Source organism: Ixodes scapularis, unplaced genomic scaffold (genome assembly GCF_016920785.2).
Source record: "Ixodes scapularis isolate PalLabHiFi unplaced genomic scaffold, ASM1692078v2 PGA_scaffold3__209_contigs__length_174095766, whole genome shotgun sequence".
Classification (NCBI taxonomy): domain Eukaryota; kingdom Metazoa; phylum Arthropoda; class Arachnida; order Ixodida; family Ixodidae; genus Ixodes; species Ixodes scapularis.
In genome coordinates this window covers 44,319,003-44,337,738 of record NW_024609868.1, presented here as the reverse complement: position 1 = coordinate 44,337,738, position 18,736 = coordinate 44,319,003, and the positions used below count along the sequence as shown (strand labels likewise).

The window sequence follows — 18,736 nt, the reverse complement described above, 5'->3', positions numbered from 1 at the left end:
CCCGACCGTACCGTTCCAGCAGATCGGAATGGATCTACTTGGTCCTTTCCCACCATCGACGCAAGGAAACAGATGGATTATTGTCGCCACAGATTATCTCACACGGTACGCCGAAACGAAAGCCCTTCCTGTAGGGACTGCTGTGGAAGTCGCCAAGTTCTTTATCGAATCCATCGTCCTCCGGCACGGCGCTCCCGAAGTTTTGATCTCAGACCGTGGATCATCGTTCATGGCCCAACTGACGCAAGAAATCCTTCGTCTCAGCCACACCAGCCATCGGCGCACAACGGCGTACCACCCGCAGACCAACGGGCTGACGGAGAGACTCAACAAGACCATCGCCGACATGATCTCCATGTACGTCGACGTGGAGCACAAGACATGGGACGAGGTGTTGCCGTACGTCACATTTGCCTACAACACGGCCGTGCAAGAGACCACCGGGGTGACACCCTTCCAACTGGTTCATGGTCGTAAAGTAACGACAATGCTGGACGCGATGTTACCCCACGAACCGGCTCTCGACGGAAGCGACGACGCCCAGGTGGTTGCCCAACGGGCAGAAGAAGTCCGCCAGCTCGCCAGACACCGTATTCAAGCCCAACAACGTGTCGACACTGGCCGCCACAACCTTCGTCGTCGGGACGTCCACTTCCAGCCCGGAGACAGGGTGTGGGTGTGGACACCGATCCGGCGCCGTGGTCTCCGTGAGAAACTCCTAAAGCGCTACTTCGGACCCTACAAAGTACTTCGTAGACTCGGGGATCTGAACTACGAGGTGATGCCCGACGGAACACGGACTTCATCACGCCGCGCTCCACGACCGGAAGTCGTCCACGTCGTGCGCCTCAAGCCGTACTACGCGCGATAAGACTGCGAACAGTGATCTTGTGCACCGCCTTATAGGATTGTGTTTCGCGAGCCTCCGTATGTTCCCATTTTTTTGTTTGTTTCGCTCTGTTTTGTTGCCTTTTACGTGGCATCGAGACGATGCCTTTTTAAAGGGGGGAGTAATGCCACGCTCGTCAGCGAGCGACCGCGCGCGTGGCCGAATGGTTACCGTGCTTGACTGCCGTGCAGAAAGTCTGGGTTCGATTCCAGTCAGTGGAATGCTCTTTTATTTGTCCTTTCATTGCGTTCTCGTGAGTTCGTGAACATTCTCGTCAGATAGAGTTCTGAATGTTCCAGTCGCCGAACAATCTAGGCCGATTGTTCCGGAACCCAACGCGCGTACATAAGGGACTCCGCGTACTGATCTGCAGTCAGTTTTCGCCCAGCGTTCGACTCTGCTGCTACGCCGACTTCGACGCCCGCGACGCTCCGTTATTATCTTTTGTACCCTTTTATTTTTGGCACAAGTTTGCCACATTAAACGTTTATTTCTTTCTGTTTATTTCTTTTTTATTGGTCACCACCCGTGACAATATGATCTGTACTTCAATTTCTTCTTTGCCGATAAAAGTCAGTCTGATTTGGAACGTTGACTGGGCTGGTCCTGTTCTTTTTCTCTGCCGTGTCCCTGAGGACACCATATTTTTGGCGACGAGATGCTGAGCCCATTACGGCTGTACTACTCAGCCATGGCGTTCTTCTCTGCTGCATCGCCGCCCCTGTTCCTACCTACGCCGGGACAGCCTGCAATTCCGTGGGAGCAGTGGAAGCGGGTGTTCCTGAATTTCCTGGAAGCTGCTGGCTGCGACGAATTGCAGCCGAATCGTCGGAAAGCAATTCTGCTGAATGCCCTGGTCGTTGAAGGACAGCGGGTGTTCTACAGCATCGCCGGGGCACGGACCGGTCAGTCACCTTCTACTGAGAAGCCTCGCGAGGGCAGCGACAAAACATCGAAGGATGGCGAATCGGAGGGAACGCCATCAGCTGAAAATGCGTTCCAATCCGCAATGACAGTGCTGGACGCTCATTTTGCCACGTCTACGAATGTGCTCGTAGACCGTCACCGGTTCCGACAAAAGCGTCAGGCGCCTAATGAGGCGTTCGAGGCCTGCGCAGCCAGTCTGCGGAAACTTGCTTCTTCCTGTGACTACGGTGACGGCTTCGACAACGTCATTCGAGATCAGCTCCTCGATGGCACTACTTCTCGTCAAATCCGAAAACGCCTGCTCTACGAAGGTTCTACCCTCACACTCCAGAGAACGCTCGATATTGGCAGACATATTGAACAAATTCAACGGGAGATTCACGAGTTTGGTGGTTACGCTTCTGTGCAGCGCGTGGCACCGAAGAAAACTGAGAAATCTACTTCGACAAAACGATGTGGCTACCGCTGCGGGTCACAAACTCACAGGGCAAACTACGACAAATGCCCGGCGAAGAATAAGCGTTGTCGCCGCTGCAAGAAGATTGGCCACTTCGAAGCAGTCTGTAAGTCGAGCGAGATGTCCAGTGTTCAAGCCGTCAAGGATCCGAATTCGGCGGAAGCTAACGTCGTCACAGTTCTGCATATCGGCGACGATTACAGACGTGCACGGGAAACATCAACGGAGGTGCTCATCGGCAACGTTCCCATTCGTTTTCTTGTGGATACAGGGGCCACGGTTTCCCTGTTGAGCGAAGAAGACTACCGCAAGAACCTCTCTGGAAGGTATCCTCTAAGTGCAAAGTCAGTCGTGGTGCAAAACTACACGAAGGAGGAAATGCCAAGCGTCGGATGTTTTCTGGTCGATGTAACCTACAGAAACAAGGACGCCTGCGTCATGTTCCACGTGACCAAGAGAGGAATTTCGTTGCTGGGACTCGACGCCATTCGTAACATTCGTATCAACATTGAAGGAGAAACGCTCAGCTGTTGTCAGGCTGCTCCTTCACCGACGTCTACGTTGCTACCATCGGGTCTAAGGGAGGAGTTAGGACAACTTTTTTTTCCAAAGAGCTCGGACTTGCTAAAGACTTCGTGCACCAAGTTCAGCGACGTACGCCGGTGCAGCCAGCTACGGCTAAACGTCGAAGACTTCCACCGTCTCTTCAGAATCAAGTCTCCAAGGCAGACAATCGCGTGGCTGATGCCTTGTCACGGCTACCAGTGGAAGGTTAATAGGTCAAGAGAAAGAGGAGATAGTCTCCATTGTTACATCATGTGTAATCAAGGAACAGCTGCGAGAAGCAACCACAGCAGATGCTAGTATGCGGGACGTTGTGCGTTTAGTCCACGAGGGATGGCTCTCAAAGAAGTCGCTGGACATTAAACTGGTTCCATTTTACCACGTTAAGGAAGGTGGTTGACAAGCTTATGCTGCGGGAGGAGAAAGTGGTCATACCTGAAGCTCTGACGCCGTTGATGGTACGCTATGCACATGAAGCCCACCCTGGTATTGTGCGGACAAAGCAAAGGCTCAGGGACCGGTTTTGGTGGCCTCGCATGGAGCGTCAAGTGGAGTTAGAAGTCAGAAGCTGCCACATTTGCCAGTAAGCAGACAAGTCTGCAAAGCCTGTGCCCGCTCCACTACAGCCGGTTGCTTTACCGGATCGGCCATGGCAGAAGTTGGCCATGGATATTGTTGGACCGCTGGCTCGAGCACAGCCAGACAAAAAGTTTGTTATAACACTGATAGACTATCACTCGAAATGGCCTGAGCTCTGCTTTACAAGCCATGTGACCTCGCAAACGGTCATTGAGTTTCTCCGCTCGGTGTTCAGTAGGGACGGGTACCCCGAGGAGATAGTAACAGATAATGAGACGCAATTTAAACCCAAAGGGTTCGAGGATTTTCTTCAAGAAAGGGGAATTCGGCACTGCCTGTCTTCAGTATACTATCCCCAAGCAAATGGATTGGTTGAGAGGTTCAATCGTGTCTTAAAAGACTTCATCCAGCTTGCTATCCTCGAGAATCGCCCTCTGCAGTCTGCGGTTACCGACTATCTGGGCGTTTACAGATGTACCCCACACGGCACGACCGGAATCTCCCCTGCCGTTCTACTGCACGGTCGGCAGCCAAGAACAAGGTTAGATATAATAGGACTGCCATCCAAGGACTTCTTTCAACGACCAGAAGCCAAAATGAAATCTCTTCGGAAGAGAGTCGAGGACCGGCAGAGCAAAAGCAAGACCTACACTGACGAAAAACGTGGTGCAAAGGCTGCCAAGTTTAAGCAAGGCGATTTCGTCAGAGTATGCAAGCCGCCTGGTGGCACGAAAGGAGACCTTAGGTATACGACACCGTTGAAGGTCCCAAAAAGAAAAGGACCAGGCACGTTTCTGCTTGAAAATGGACGGACATGGAACGTTTCGAAACTAGTTCTCGTCCCTCAAGCGGGAAAAGAAAAAGAACCAGGTTGGCCAGGACGGTTTTTGTTGAATTCAGGGGCACCGATGGAAACGCAGTCAGTTTCATCCCGCCAGCGATCGTTGCAAGACGAGCAGCTGCCTGAACTTTCTGTGGCAGAGCAGAGGACGCCGCCTGGGGGGGAGGAGTCTACCTCCGTGCCTCTCCCAGCTTCCCAGCAAATGCCGCAACCGGACACTAACGTGCGGCAGCCCTTAACACGATCACGTAAACCACCAAGCTGGTTAAGGGATTATGTCACATAACATGTGAAGCAATGAAGGGCACGCATCAGACACTGATACTTTGTTATACTATGCCGTTATTGGCAGCTAATTCATTGGCTATCCCAATATTGGTGTCACATCTTAAATGCTAGCTGTGCAATAATGGCGATGCATTTAAATCCCTGCTATTCCAACATTGGGTCTTAAGAACCCCTGGCCTGTTTAATATTAGTGGTCCACTGCATAAACACATTCTGGGCACAAATGACAAGATGCTTCATGCTTTGTCCGTGCACTATTTTATCTGGCGTGCAAATGAATAATTCAAGATCAATTAATGCTTTCTTCGGAACTTTTATTGAAAGGGGCTAGGGAGGAGACTCAGCGGGGAGCTTATGCCTGGTCCGGGGGAGGGTTCTGGGGAGGGTCCTGGATCGAGTCCTGAGACTGGGGAGCCATTGCGGCTACTAAACGCCTCTTCCTACTCCCTCCCTCGTCGCAAGACCCTGGCAGCCACTTCACCACCATTTTTTTATCTGCCGTTTCTTGAATCTTTAGCTTCGCACTGATGGCATCTAGAAAAAGATCTAAAGGTCAAAGATCAACGCTTTCTAACCCACACTGGTCTTAGTAAAGTACATCCCCAAGCAGCACGTTGTGAATGGGCCAAGGCTTTACATAAGTTCACTCGTTTCTATAGCATCGCGATGTTCTAAACAGGTTGGCTCACAATAGGCTAGAAGTTCTTCCACAACCTCAACCAAGTCGTCGTGAAGTCACGGATGACTGGCCACCATTAGCTCTTTCTGAACTATGCAACGGAATATATCACGCACAAGCGAATGAACAGACGCGACCAAGCCACGAAAGGCAGGGCCGGCTCACTAGCTCTAGCAGAAGCATAGCCGCGGCATTGCCTTCGCTGACCAATGCTTGCTAAAATGAATTGCTCTCAAAGTAGCATCTGGCACCCAGGCAAATTATTCGTTAGCGCTAAATGAGTACCGTCTGCAAGGTTGGATATCTCAAACTTATTCAAGACGTCCCGAACTAGATTGTCTATATTTAAAACACTTTGAATACCCGTAAAGAAAATATTCTCGCACAGGTTTTTGCAAACAGGTAGGAAAACAGACACAAATTATTGTTTTAAAATTTCCTAGAAGTTCATTACACACAGTATGTTCTGTAGCAACGTGCAAGCGATCTGAGAAATCTAAAAAGGTACTACTGAGCCTCTATCCAGCTGAGACGATTTCAAAGCAAACAAGAACCGAGGTAATTCTAGGCTATATTGTCTATTTTCTCGGCAGCTGGAAAAATAATTTCCCCGAAATTCTAAAGGCAAACGCTTTTCATTGGCGGTGGAAATCAGTTCATCGTACGGCGTTTCATTGACAGATCATTTTATTGACACGCTGTTTCATCGGCAGGTTGTTTTACAAACAATCATGATAAGCCTTTTTTTTTTTGGTGACAAGTTATTTTAGATTGTCGCCGAAAATGGCATGTAGGTTGGGCCATGTAGGTTAACATTCTTGTAATTAGCCGTCGCAGACTGTCACCGCGAAGCTGCGTGGACGTGTCGACCGGCCAGTTACACACCCGCGAAACAATTTCCCTGCAGCGTGCAATTCGCGTAACGAGTGTCGGTGAAACGTTAGTGCCGACGAAACGTGTTCATGAATCCCGTATCCACGAACATTTGTCGGTGAAACGTGTTTCCACGAACAGCCGGGGGAACAAGAAAGTCAGTATTCTACCAGCAGTTGGCGCACGACTTCAGACAGCTAATGGGAGGCGACTGCCGATAGAGTTTAGGGGAAATTATTGTCCCGGCTGCCTGGAGAATAGACACCGCCTAATTCTATAGATAATCTGGATGAGCACACGAAGAACAGCGGTCACTCGTTGCCAACAAGTGGGTTTCATTGTACTTACCATAAACGCAGAGGACTCGAAAGATGTATTCCGATATACATGTCGATACGGGCACTGCAGAACAAACACGCAACCACATAAACGAGATGGAATCGCTCCGTGAAGATTCAACACGATGCGGTACAAGCTGTCATTTTCCGAACCAAACCACACCACGAGAATTTCTGTGACTTCTTTGAAGAAATATCCCGTTACCGTTATACGCGTAGGACTGTTCAAACACTGAGCCACACAGGCCGCGGCTAAAAGTTCAGGGCCAGGGAAAGGAATGCTAGGGAGGTGGAAGCAGATGGGTTGCTAGAGAAATGAGGAAAAAACATTCCCCTCGCTCCAGCATTTCGCCTGCATCCTGCTTCTTCAAGGTCTTCAGGGGGGGGGGGGGGGTGCCCGCACAAAAGGCTTATCTTCAGGGGCATCCCAACAATGTACACAGCGAGAGGATTTGTCAGTGGATACTTTTGTGAGTTCGTCCCAAAGTTGACAGTGCAGTGGGTTTTATGTGAGTGGTCTACGAAGCAGTGTCCTCAAGGCGGGTGCCGTGCTCTGCCTTAGGACCAGCTTGGATGCTATAGTCACGTGACCGTAACCGGAAACACGATTGGCCTAAAATACGCATAGCGTCTACTCTGCTGTCAATACCGAGTGAACAGGACAGCAGCACGAAGGCCAGTTTTTGGAGCCCAACCCAAATGCTAAACGAAAACGGGAAGTATAAATATCCTATGTTTTACGCCGTATAGCCCCCATTCTAAATTGAAATGCAGAAATAACTGCGTCTTCTTTCTGCGCACGGTGTCCAGAATTAAACTGAAATTTCAAGGAAAAAAATATTAGTCAGAAATAAGCTGGGCTGTACATTTCGCAGCGCGCTAATAACATTTTTTTCGCGAGGGTTGTGTACATGTAATAAAAACTGCACAATTTCTTGAACCATGTAATCTTAAGGTGCAAACCCACCGTGCATGACGTTCTGGTGCTTTTTTGACGGCTTATAACTTTCTTTTTATATATCTTACAATCGTAAAGTTAATTTCAAATTAAAAAGCAGTTCTTCAACAATATTTTAATGTCTCGATATCACGATTATTTTTAGTTGTTAGTTAATTATTTAACTTTTAATAGACCACAGTCTCTGATATTGAGAAAATTATTTCTCGAGTTAAAACGTCCCATCGTCCACGATATTTTACGTGAGCGTTCGGTTGGATGTAATAAATTAAAAAAGTAAGCAACAAACTGTACACATTGTCATGGTCATTGCCGGACAAAGAGTGAAGAGAAAAAAAAGGACGGAAGGGAAGAAAAAAGAGGACGAGGGGCTCGTGAGAGAGAGCGGCACGCAGGGGCTTGGGACAGTCGAAGCCGAATCGCAGACCGTCCGGGACGAGCACCATCGACCTCCGTCGGGGTTCCCAGGCTCCGAGAGGCGAAACATCGGCTGAGACTCGAGCACACAGCAACGACCTCCGTCGGGGTGCCCAGACCCCGAGAGATACGATTGGGCTGCTTCCAAGCGCTCGAGGCGCCGGCCCGTACGGGGTCGACTCAGCAGCGCGGAAAGCAACCGGCGACAACAATCTGAATCTTCAAGCCCCGGACTCCGTCCGACTCGCTGACCACCCGGCTACCCAAGTGACTGACCGCTCGACCCGAACGACTGACCGACTGCCCTCCGACCCTCTGACCACTCGACCACCTATAGCTGACTGCCCGACTGCCTGCTCCCTCAACAAATCAACGACGTGCGCGTTCAAGTAAAACTTTTGTGATCTAATAACTCTAACGCATTTAACATTGTACATATTCTTTTTATTTAATCTCCTTTTGTTGCCCAGTGAAAGCTTATTTAACGCATCCAAATTGTCTCCGTGTGATTACTTAACACCCCTCAATCACAACAGACATGACAATTTGGCGTCCGCGACAGGACGGAGACACTTTGGATCGTTAAGAGGTATTTACAAAGCAATGGATTTAAAAGATATTGTAGAAGTTGGCAAGGCATTGGGCCTCCAGGCCGATGAACTAAAAGTGTGGGCGGAAGAGAAATATGCGCATGAACAGGAGGAAAAAGCCGCTGAGAGACTCGCGACTAGAGATAAGGCAGAGAGAGAAGAGAGGGTATTGCAGTTGCGTATAAGGCTAGCTGAAACGGCGGCTGCGGCAACCACTCCTGAAGCCTCAGAGGGACATGGAAATGGGAGAATGAACTCCGCTCATCTCTGTCCCCGGAAGCTCATGCCTCCTTTTGACGAAAGGAGGGATGATCTCGACGCATACTTGAAGCGTTTCGAATGCATAGCTGGGGGAGAGGAGTGGCCAGAAGCAAAATGGGCGACAGCTCTGAGCATGTGTCTTACAGGAGAGGCGCTGAAGCTGTATGGTAGACTATTCCCACAGGATTCGTTAAGTTATGAAGCAACTAAGAAAGCTCTTCTTGATAGGTTTCGATTCACTACAGAGGGATATAGGGAGAAATTCAGGAGTTCGAAACCCGAAGAAGGGGAAACGGCTAGTCAGTACGCCGCCCGACTGCAAGGTTACTTTGACAGGTGGATGGAGGTAGGAGAGACGCCTTCAACGTATGAAGCGCTTCGAGATAAGATCTTGACAGAACAATTTATGTCACAATGCCACGCGAGGCTCACGGTTTTCTTAAAAGAGAGAGATTGTAAGACGCTTAAATCAATGGTTGAGGCCGCCGATCGATTTCTGGAGGCACAACAACAGAAGAATCTATCCTCCTTTAGAGATGATCCGAAAGTCGCGTCGTCGAACAGAGGAAGCTCAGACCAGTCAACGTTTTCTAAGCCGAAGTGTTTCTTATGTGGAAGGCTAGGCCACAAAGCGCCTCAGTGCCGAAGCGGGTACAAACAAAAGATTCCTTCTTACCCGATCTGCCGAAGGGAAGGACATGACGCGAAAGATTGTCCCAAGAAACGTCAAGATAGGCCACAAATATCGTGTTTTGTTGATCCGGTATCGGATAAGAGCACAGTGACCTCATCAGTGCACACCACAGGGCAACTAAACCCTCCTCCTATCCAAGATGGCGAGACTGGGCTAATTAGCGCAGTCCATGAACAGACGAGATCGATCGAAGCTAACAATATGCCTGTCGTACGTGGTTTGCTAAACCAAAGACCGGTCAGTGTGCTGCGCGATACAGGCAGTAACACAGTAATCGTTCGAAGTAGCCTAGTGGAAGATGCCAATCTCACGGGTAAAACGGGGGTTGTGATTCTCGTAAATGGAGCGCCATTGCAATTGCCAGAGGCGAGAGTGAAACTCTGCTCCCCGTATTTTACTGGAGATTTACTCGTGAAGTGCATGGACGCACCGCTCTACGACGTAATTGTAGGAAACGTTGAGGGAGCCCGAAGAGCCGATGAACCCGATCTTAATTGGAATGGACAAAAGATGCAACCAATCTCAGAAGGAGAGATGACTGATACCCAAAAGGACTCAATCGATATGAGCAATGTATCAGCCGCACATAGATTGATCCCTTCGGATAAGACGAATGCATCTAACGAAGTAAAAAGGGAAGAAGTTACCTCTGAGCTACTAAAAGAGAGGCAGAAATCTGATGACACGTTGCAGGTCTGTAGAAACAAAATAGGGCAAGTGTACAACACGAGGGATGGATCGAGGTACAACTTTTACATCTCAAAAGGGGTACTCTGCCGACGATTCGAACAACAGGGTGGAAAGTCGTTCAAGCAGGTGGTCGTTCCAACCCCACTGAGACGTTATGTTCTAGAGGTGGCGCATGATAGTGTGATGGCGGGCCACCAGGGGATCAAACGAACCACTGACAGAGTATTAGAGGCTTTCTATTGGCCAGGAGTCCAAGCTGACGTTAAGAGGTATGTCAGATCATGCGATACGTGCCAGAGGGCCATTCCGAAGGGGAAACTAAAAAGGGCACCACTTGGGCAAATGCCAGTGATTGATACTCCGTTTGAGAGGGTGGCCATGGACCTAATAGGTCCACTCCCAGTTACCTCAGATAGCGGAAATCGGTACATCCTTACGATGGTGGATTTCGCAACAAGATATCCCGATGCCGTTGCTTTACCATCGTGCGATTCGCGCGCCGTCGCGGAGGGATTACTAGAGATTTTCTCCCGAGTAGGTTTTCCCCGGCAGATCTTAACAGATCAAGGCACAAGCTTCACATCCGGATTGATGCAAGAATTGACAGAACTCCTATCGATTCAGAAATTACAAACCACACCCTATCACCCGATCTGTAATGGATTGGTTGAAAGGTACAATGGCACTTTGAGACAGATGTTGACCAAGATGAGCGAGGAGAAGCCGCGCTCTTGGGATCGGTTCCTCCTTTGCTATTCGCGTACCGCGAGGTGCCTCAAGCTAGTCTAGGCTTTTCCCCGTTTGAGTTCATTTACGGCCGCCATATTCGAGGACCGCTGACGATCCTAAAGAAGGTGTGGACTCGAGATGAACTAGGAACCAGCCTCAAGACGACGTATGGATTCGTTCTTGACCTGCGCAGCCGTCTCGAGAAAACTATGGAACTGGCTCACAAAAGCTTAGCATCAGCAAAAAGATACCAAAAGAAGATGTATGACAAGAAAAGTGGGAAGAGAGACTTGAAAGTAGGCGACCGCGCCCTGCTTTTAATACCTTCGAAGAAGAACAAGCTGCAATTGCAATGGAAGGGCCCCTACAGAGTGGTGAGAAAAAGGAACGAGGCCGATTATGAGGTTGATCTAGGACACGCCACCAAGCTCTTTCACATCAACATGCTCAAGCGGTATGAAGAACGTGAGGCAGCGGGCGCGGCAGAGCAAGTGTCGTCAGTGATAGCCATTGAGGACACAAGTGATCAACCACTTCCATGCCTTGACCTGAAAAGTGCAGAGGGAGTAAAGCAAGTGGAACTAGCTGACGATCTCAGTCGAAAACAGCGGGAAGACATCACAGACGTTTTGGAGAAACACGCTAAAATATTTTCGGATGTACCGGGACGTACAAATCTCCTGGAATGTAAGCTGCAGCTGACCACAGATGAACCCATTCGTACGCCTCAGTACCCGATTCCGTTTTCCATGGAACGCGTGATTGAAAAAGAGGTAGACGAAATGCTTAAACTAAAGGTAATTGAGAAGTCTACTTCTGCGTACTGTTCGCCCTTGGTTCTCGTAAAAAAGCCAGACAAGACCTACCGGGTTTGCATTGACTTCCGCCGGCTCAACGACATTCTAGTCTCCGATGCCGAACCCATTCCCCGTGTAGATGCCGTATTCGCCGAGGTAGGCAATCGAGTTTATTTTTCTAAGTTAGACCTCTCCAAGGGGTATTGGCAAATCCCCCTTTCGAGTGACTCAAAGAAGAAGACTGCGTTTTCCACGTCGTCGGGATTGTATCAATTTAGGTACATGCCGTTTGGCATTAAAACTGCATCCGCAGTCTTTACGCGACTCATGCGAGAGGTGCTTTCAGGAATCGAAGGGGTCCGACATTACATCGATGATGTCTTGATTGCGACCGATTCCAGGGAAGAGCATGTCTGTGTACTCGAGCGAGTTCTTCAAAGGATTGAGGACGCGGGTTTAACCGTAAAGCCCAGCAAATGTGAGGTTGGAAGGAGGCACGTCACTTTTCTTGGACATCGACTAGGGAACGGTGAGCTCGCCCCTGTTCCGGAGACGTTGGACAAGGTGGTAGGATCTCAGCGACCCACAACGAAAAAACAAGTGAGGTCATTTTTGGGACTCACCGGTTATTACCGGCAGTTCATTGCGAATTATGCAGAAAAAAGTTTGCCTCTGGGTGAGCTGACAACAAAGAAGGAGCCCAATAGTGTCCGTTGGACCGACAGGCAAGAAAAGGCCTTCCACGAGTTGAAGAAGGCACTATCAGAGGGACCGATCCTCAAAGCGCCGGATCCCACCAGGAAGTTTGTACTTCGAACTGACGCTTCAGATCGTTGTCTCGGAGCTATGTTAATGCAGAAGCACGAGTCGTTTTTGCATCCCGTCGCGTGCGCTAGCAGAAAATTGCTACCCAGGGAGAAGAACTATGCCACCGTTGAAAAGGAAGCTCTAGCTTTGGTCTGGGCCATTCAAAAGTTCCATCTTTATCTGTATGGCAAGAAATTCGTAGTTCAAAGTGACAACCAGCCTTTGCAGTATATAAACAAAATGAAAGCTTCAAATAGCCGGCTGCTGAGGTGGAGTTTACTTTTGCAGGAGTACGAGTTTTCAGTTGAGTATATTAAGGGAGTTGACAACGTGGGCGGTGACTACCTGAGCCGTGTGTAATATTCTTAGAATAGTGGTGGTGAATGGCATTATCTAGGACGTTAAGTCAAGATAGGGCGAGGTGTATGGTTTCTGTACCAGTGATACAGAAGTGAAGCAACTGACCAGTCGTATCCGTATTTCACTTCTTATGTTTTTGTAATTTTGTGGAGTTGGTACGGCCTTACCTTTTCGGTATCGTTGATGATTTCAGTTGAAATTTTAGTGTCGTACAATATTTCAAAGTTAAATATAGCGTTTAAGGTGACCTTGTACACAACCTGATTTGAGGAAATTTTGATTATATTTGTTCGCGCGAATTATGGATTTTGAATTGAGTGTGCGCACCGGGGCTCAGTTGTGTCTAGTTGTTTGACACCGAACTGAAACATTGGTGCTGAACTGCTGTACACTGTGCATTTTTCTGTCCGTAATCGACGCATGTAGCTTAGCTTTTTTTTCTCCAAGAAGAGAAAAAAAACTTGAAGAGGGGGCCTGTGTCATGGTCATTGCCGGACAAAGAGTGAAGAGAAAAAAGAGGACGGAAGGGAAGAAAAAAGAGGACGAGGGGCTCGTGAGAGAGAGCGGCACGCAGGGGCTCGGGACAGTCGAAGCCGAATTGCAGACCGTCCAGGACGAGCACCATCGACCTCCGTCGGGGTTCCCAGGCTCCGAGAGGCGAAACATCGGCTGAGACTCGAGCACACAGCAACGACCTCCGTCGGGGTGCCCAGACCCCGAGAGATACGATTGGGCTGCTTCCAAGCGCTCGAGGCGCCGGCCCGTACGGGGTCGACTCAGCAGCGCGGAAAGCAACCGGCGACAACAATCTGAATCTTCAAGCCCCGGACTCCGTCCGACTCGCTGACCACCCGGCTACCCAAGTGACTGACCGCTCGACCCGAACGACTGACCGACTGCCCTCCGACCCTCTGACCACTCGACCACCTATAGCTGACTGCCCGACTGCCTGCTCCCTCAACAAATCAACGACGTGCGCGTTCAAGTAAAACTTTGTGATCTAATAACTCTAACGCATTTAACATTGTACATATTCTTTTTATTTAATCTCCTTTTGTTGCCCAGTGAAAGCTTATTTAACGCATCCAAATTGTCTCCGTGTGATTACTTAACACCCCTCAATCACAACAGACATGACAACATAATGTATATTTTAAAATAAAAAATAAAGTTTAAAATGGTATTGTTTTGTGGCTCTATAAAAATGGAATCACGTTGACTAATCAAAATAACGAGACATTAAGTTATGAAGCATGCTTCGATATTACATTTTCCAGAACTTCCATATTCATGTATTACACGTTAAGGATGTTATAAGACCTCAAACTTTTCCCATTCAGTTACGATAAATTGTAGTTTCTAATTAGTATAAAGTACAGATGGCGACACGTCTTCAAGAACAGTTTGATGTGCCTTTTCCGCCGTGTGCCGCTTGGAACGCCACATGAAAGACAGAAAAAGCACCAGATGTTGGGGTGTCAGATGCTTCGATGCCCGCAGTGAGCGAGCCAGAGATGTCAGAACAACAAGCGCGAGGCTGCGGGTGCACCACAGCTACTTTTGCGCGCGTTCTACTGTGCGTCGGTACACACGCCCAACGCCATCCAAATGAAATAGGCGCCATGAAATGCACTCTGCCATTGCAGATTCCGCCACGTATGCGAAAACATTTTAATGTTTTTATCACTTGCAAAAATCAGTTCGGCTATCAAACTATGCTTGTCGCTATGGTTTGACTATATTTTGATTAAAAATCACCAAGGTGCCTTTTAAGTGGCAATATTATTAAGGCCAAAAACAAAACATCAAATCGTCTCACTGCCTCTGAGCCAAGGCGCTGGCCCATGAATCCATATTTGTTGGGTTTAAATATCAGCCGAAGTGCCCGCAATCAGACGGAGGCCAATCTGAGATTTCGGTTGCACGTCAAAAGATCTCCAGTTATTCAAAATAAACGCGAAATTTCTCTTTTCATTGGGCATGTTAAGTGATTTTTGTTAAGTTGGCTTGTGAAACACCAAGTGTGATAATCCACGCCAGGCACGCTGCCGGAGTCAAGGTCAGGGACAACATTCCAAATCGAGGACGTAGACCGCACTGACTGGCCCAGTTGGGCATCGTCTTTTCGTCTGTTTATTTACCACCACGGTGGCGCTCTCGTGTGTACAACGCAAGATATCACACTAAGATTTGGGTATTTGCTTTGCTTTACTTTAGTTCGGAGCCCAACCAAAGCTACGGGCTGATTAAACCACTGAAGCAGCACCAAGAGCGCGGGGTGAAGCTGTCCGTTTTCTTTCTGTGCCTATGCGGTCGGGCTAAACCAGAGCCACTTAATAAGCTACGGTTTATACACATCTTGGTGCTTAAAATGATGGTTGTCAGTTATCTGAAGCTTTATCTGAAATCACAGGAAGCGCTTTTCCGTCCTCCACAAATGTTTAAACAGTTCGCGACAAAGCAAAGCAATATTACGTGAGCTTCCTGACACCGAAACTAATGCTGAGGAAGTCGCACCTTTCAATCATGACGACCGGCAGTTGCGTTTTATTTGTTACTAACCATCAAGATGGCGGCGCCTACAACAATATGGGGGGAAAAAGCGCCGATACTCTAATGCCTGATTCACATGGTGCGAATTTGCCTGCGATTTCGCAATTGCGACGCCGGTCTTGCGGCACAACGCAGTTGCGGTGCGAATTCGACTAATTCGACTGCGTATTTTGCCGAACTTTTCTTGCGAACGGCCGCTCTTGCGAAGGGGACGGACAGCCAATCAAACGCGGCTCGTGAAAGACATCACGGTGGTCATAGCAACGTGGGAATCAAAAATTCAAAAGATGCGTCACCTACGTCGTCGTCTTCAAAATTCGCTGCGGGGGTGAGGCGGTGGATATGCTTCTCCCAAGTGAATATTTTTCACCGGAGGATGTAAGCTTGAGTTCGGCATTAAAACGAACTGGCGTTTGCGTACCACGCGAGGGTTGTGGTTGCTTTTGTAAAATTGCACGCGATAGCAATTGACGCTTCTTTTCGATCACTTTGTGTAAGGGATTCGTTGCATAGTAAAAAAATCCTTTCTTCAAATCTGCTTGCAGATGACGCAAAGGTCTGTCTAGAAACCGAGAAACGCTGAACAGCACCTTGTTATTAAAACAATTTGATAAAAATCGAGCTTCATATTTTTACGAAGTGCCAACAACTATTGATATGTAAACGTGCTGGACGCGTGCTACGCAGTGACACGCTTGTAAAATGGCTTTAATTACAAGGTGCCGATCAGCGATTCTCGGTTTCTGGACAGACTTTCGTGTCAGATCTGCAAACAGATTTCAAGAAAGGGTCTTTCTACTATTCAAGGAGTCCCCTACGCAAATCTCACACGTGCCACGCGTGACATTTGTCATAGAAATCCTGTGACAATTTGGTTTCGTGCATAGTTTGCGATTATTTAACCAACATGATTGTTTTGGCTTTCTTTGCATTTGGAAACTTGTGTTTTTTTTATTTATATCGTTTCCTTTATCTTCAGTGTTTTTGTCATGTTCGCAACCGCTAATATTGTTTTGAATTAAAAATAAAAGCTAAACATTTACGTTAGCTTGTTCATGCTGACCTAGACTGAGAAAGTACAGAATGTGTTTTGCACGTTCACAAGCACACACGTTGTGTGTGTGGTCCAGCGTGTCGTTCACTTCATGAAAATCGGGTGATAGAACGCATTCTGTGTTAAGCAAAGACCCGATTGGGCAGCGTAGGTCCAGCGAAAACAGTAAAATAGCACCTCATTCTGTGGGGAATCAGCCGGTACTCTGTCGATCTACTTTGGGCTATACCTGCCACAAAAAGTGTCCGCCAGTTTGTCCGTAAAAGAGGCCAAAAACACATCCCATTTTCTAAAAAAAAAAAGAAAAAAAATGATTGATTTGCAGGCAGCAGGTCCGGGGTTGAAATGAACTAGAGAGGTGACATGAGGCAGGGGTGATCCAGGAATAAATTTTTTATTACTGGCTTTAAATGTTGAAAGATAACAACTAACAAAAGACAAAAAAGTTGCAATTACAAAAGAAAAAAAAATAAAGTACATGTTTACTTTTTTGGCAGACATCAAATGTGAATAAAAAGAAACATAACACGTTGCTGGAGTCATGGGGTGCACCGGCGCCAAAAGGCAAATATTTGCATCGTGCGCCGGTGCTGCAAGGTCGCCCACTCATCTACGCACGCCGCCAACGATCCGAGCACCCCTTGTCAATGGCCAGACGAAATCGACCCCTACGTGACCCGGAAGCTACAACGCAAGGCACGACCAGAAGGAAACTCGCCGTGCCTTGTGTTATAGTTTCGTCATAACCACATAACCCTCTACATCCCACCCCACACTGCACAGAGGGCAGATGCTACGCTTGTTCGGCGTGTACAAAGACACTCCCTCTCTACACTACACTACCTCCAGCTCGTTGCAGATCTACCTGAACCACCTAAATGCACATACTTCGGACACTACTCAAATAACTCTCACACACCCAGTTAAAGGAAAGCTAAGCGGTTTTGTATTTGAGGAAACACACTTAAATCGTCTTCGTTTCACCTCCAGGATCTCGAATATCGAAATTATCTTTTATAATTTGGTGCATGGAGGTTGCAGAAAATCATCTTCAAAGTACCGCCGAAGGCCCTCCTTCTAGGAGCGTGACGTCACAAAAGGAGTTTTCTGAATCTTCCTTCCAGCAGCGTCCATCAAAGCTCTGCATCCGTGCTCTTGCTATTTGTTTTTAAGGGGGGCAGAAAAAGGTGTTAACACTTGTGCCAGTAGGGGGGAATACACCTGGCAAGATAGGGATTGCATGCGCGGCTCTGGAGCTACACAAGCTTTCCGGCCGAAAGGCCCTCTTATGACGCCACGACGGGTCGGGTGTTTTTCGTGTTTTCTCACGTTTAGTTACATCTTCGGGGAAAATGAACGCGATATTCATATCCACGGGATAAAACTACGCTAGAATCAAGCTTTATCTCTGTTTTCTTTTTTTTAAAGGAGTGTTTCGGCTTTCTTTTAAGGACTGCGCGACAGTTCAGGATCTTCCAGAACGTGCGCTGAAAACACTCGTCCCACTTATCCAACCAAGGATCTGAGAGGACTGGGTCACTCCTCCACGGGCGGCAGAGTATAAATTACATCCACTCCTAGTTAAGCACATTAAGAGCGTACATGAACAGAAAGAGTCCCTAATTTCATCCCCCTCCAGCAGCACCGGTCTGGGTACAATACAGATGTTTCACTTTCTCTGTTCAAAGCACTAGTGGGCCTCACATGGAAGCCGTCTCACACCAGAGCGCCCGTTCAAAAGTAGCTAACTCGCAGCGGCAGAATATTGTTGTAATGGTGGCCTCAGCTCCCTGTTCCACCGGAAATTGGTCAGACGATTCTCACACACAAAAACTTTAAAACTTTGTGATTTGTCGCCATACCACTGAAACTACTTAGGATTTCAGTCTAGCGCTGTTTCTTGGCCATGACACTGCAGCTTCCTTTACAAAGTATCTCCAGCACAGGTCTCTCACTGCGGTGGCCATTGTGTTACATTTTCGGGCAGATTGGTTGACGTGCCGCGATCTCAGCCTCGGTAGGTGGAGCAACGCGTTTGTCTGTTGAGAGACCTTGCGCCACTGGCCATCAACGATGTTGCCGAAGTGGTCGACTTCAATCAGCATAGGCATTTAGCATGTGCAACTTGTCGTCTTGTAGGTAGTTTTGGAGTACAAAAGCTGCGCGGACGACTCCAGTGGCGTCGTCTGGGAGGAGGTCGATGGGCCTGCGGAACATGAAAAATCTAGTAGCCAAAATTTTGAATGCGTTCTCGAAGCACCTTCTGAAAATGGGACAAAGACAACATTGTGATTTTTGTTATTATAATGCAAGTGCAACAATTCTAAAGGTTACATCGCTCTACACAGTCGATAGTTGAATATTTTTAGATAATCGCTGAGGTATCAACCA

General features: G+C 48.1%; 1 protein-coding gene across 1 annotated transcript; it reads left to right on the top strand.

Annotated features, from left to right (window-relative positions):
• Positions 1-1,898: 1,898 nt before the first annotated feature.
• On the top strand, positions 1,899-3,137 carry LOC120847486. Its single transcript, XM_040219271.1, has one exon. It carries the CDS (start codon positions 1,899-1,901, stop codon positions 3,135-3,137), a length of 1,239 nt encoding a protein of 412 aa, XP_040075205.1.
• The last annotated feature ends 15,599 nt before the right edge of the window (positions 3,138-18,736 follow it).

Coding starts and splice junctions, on each gene's coding strand:
- LOC120847486 (XM_040219271.1), top strand. CDS start 1,899: ATGACAGTGCTGGACGCTCATTTTGCCACGTCTACGAATGTGCTCGTA.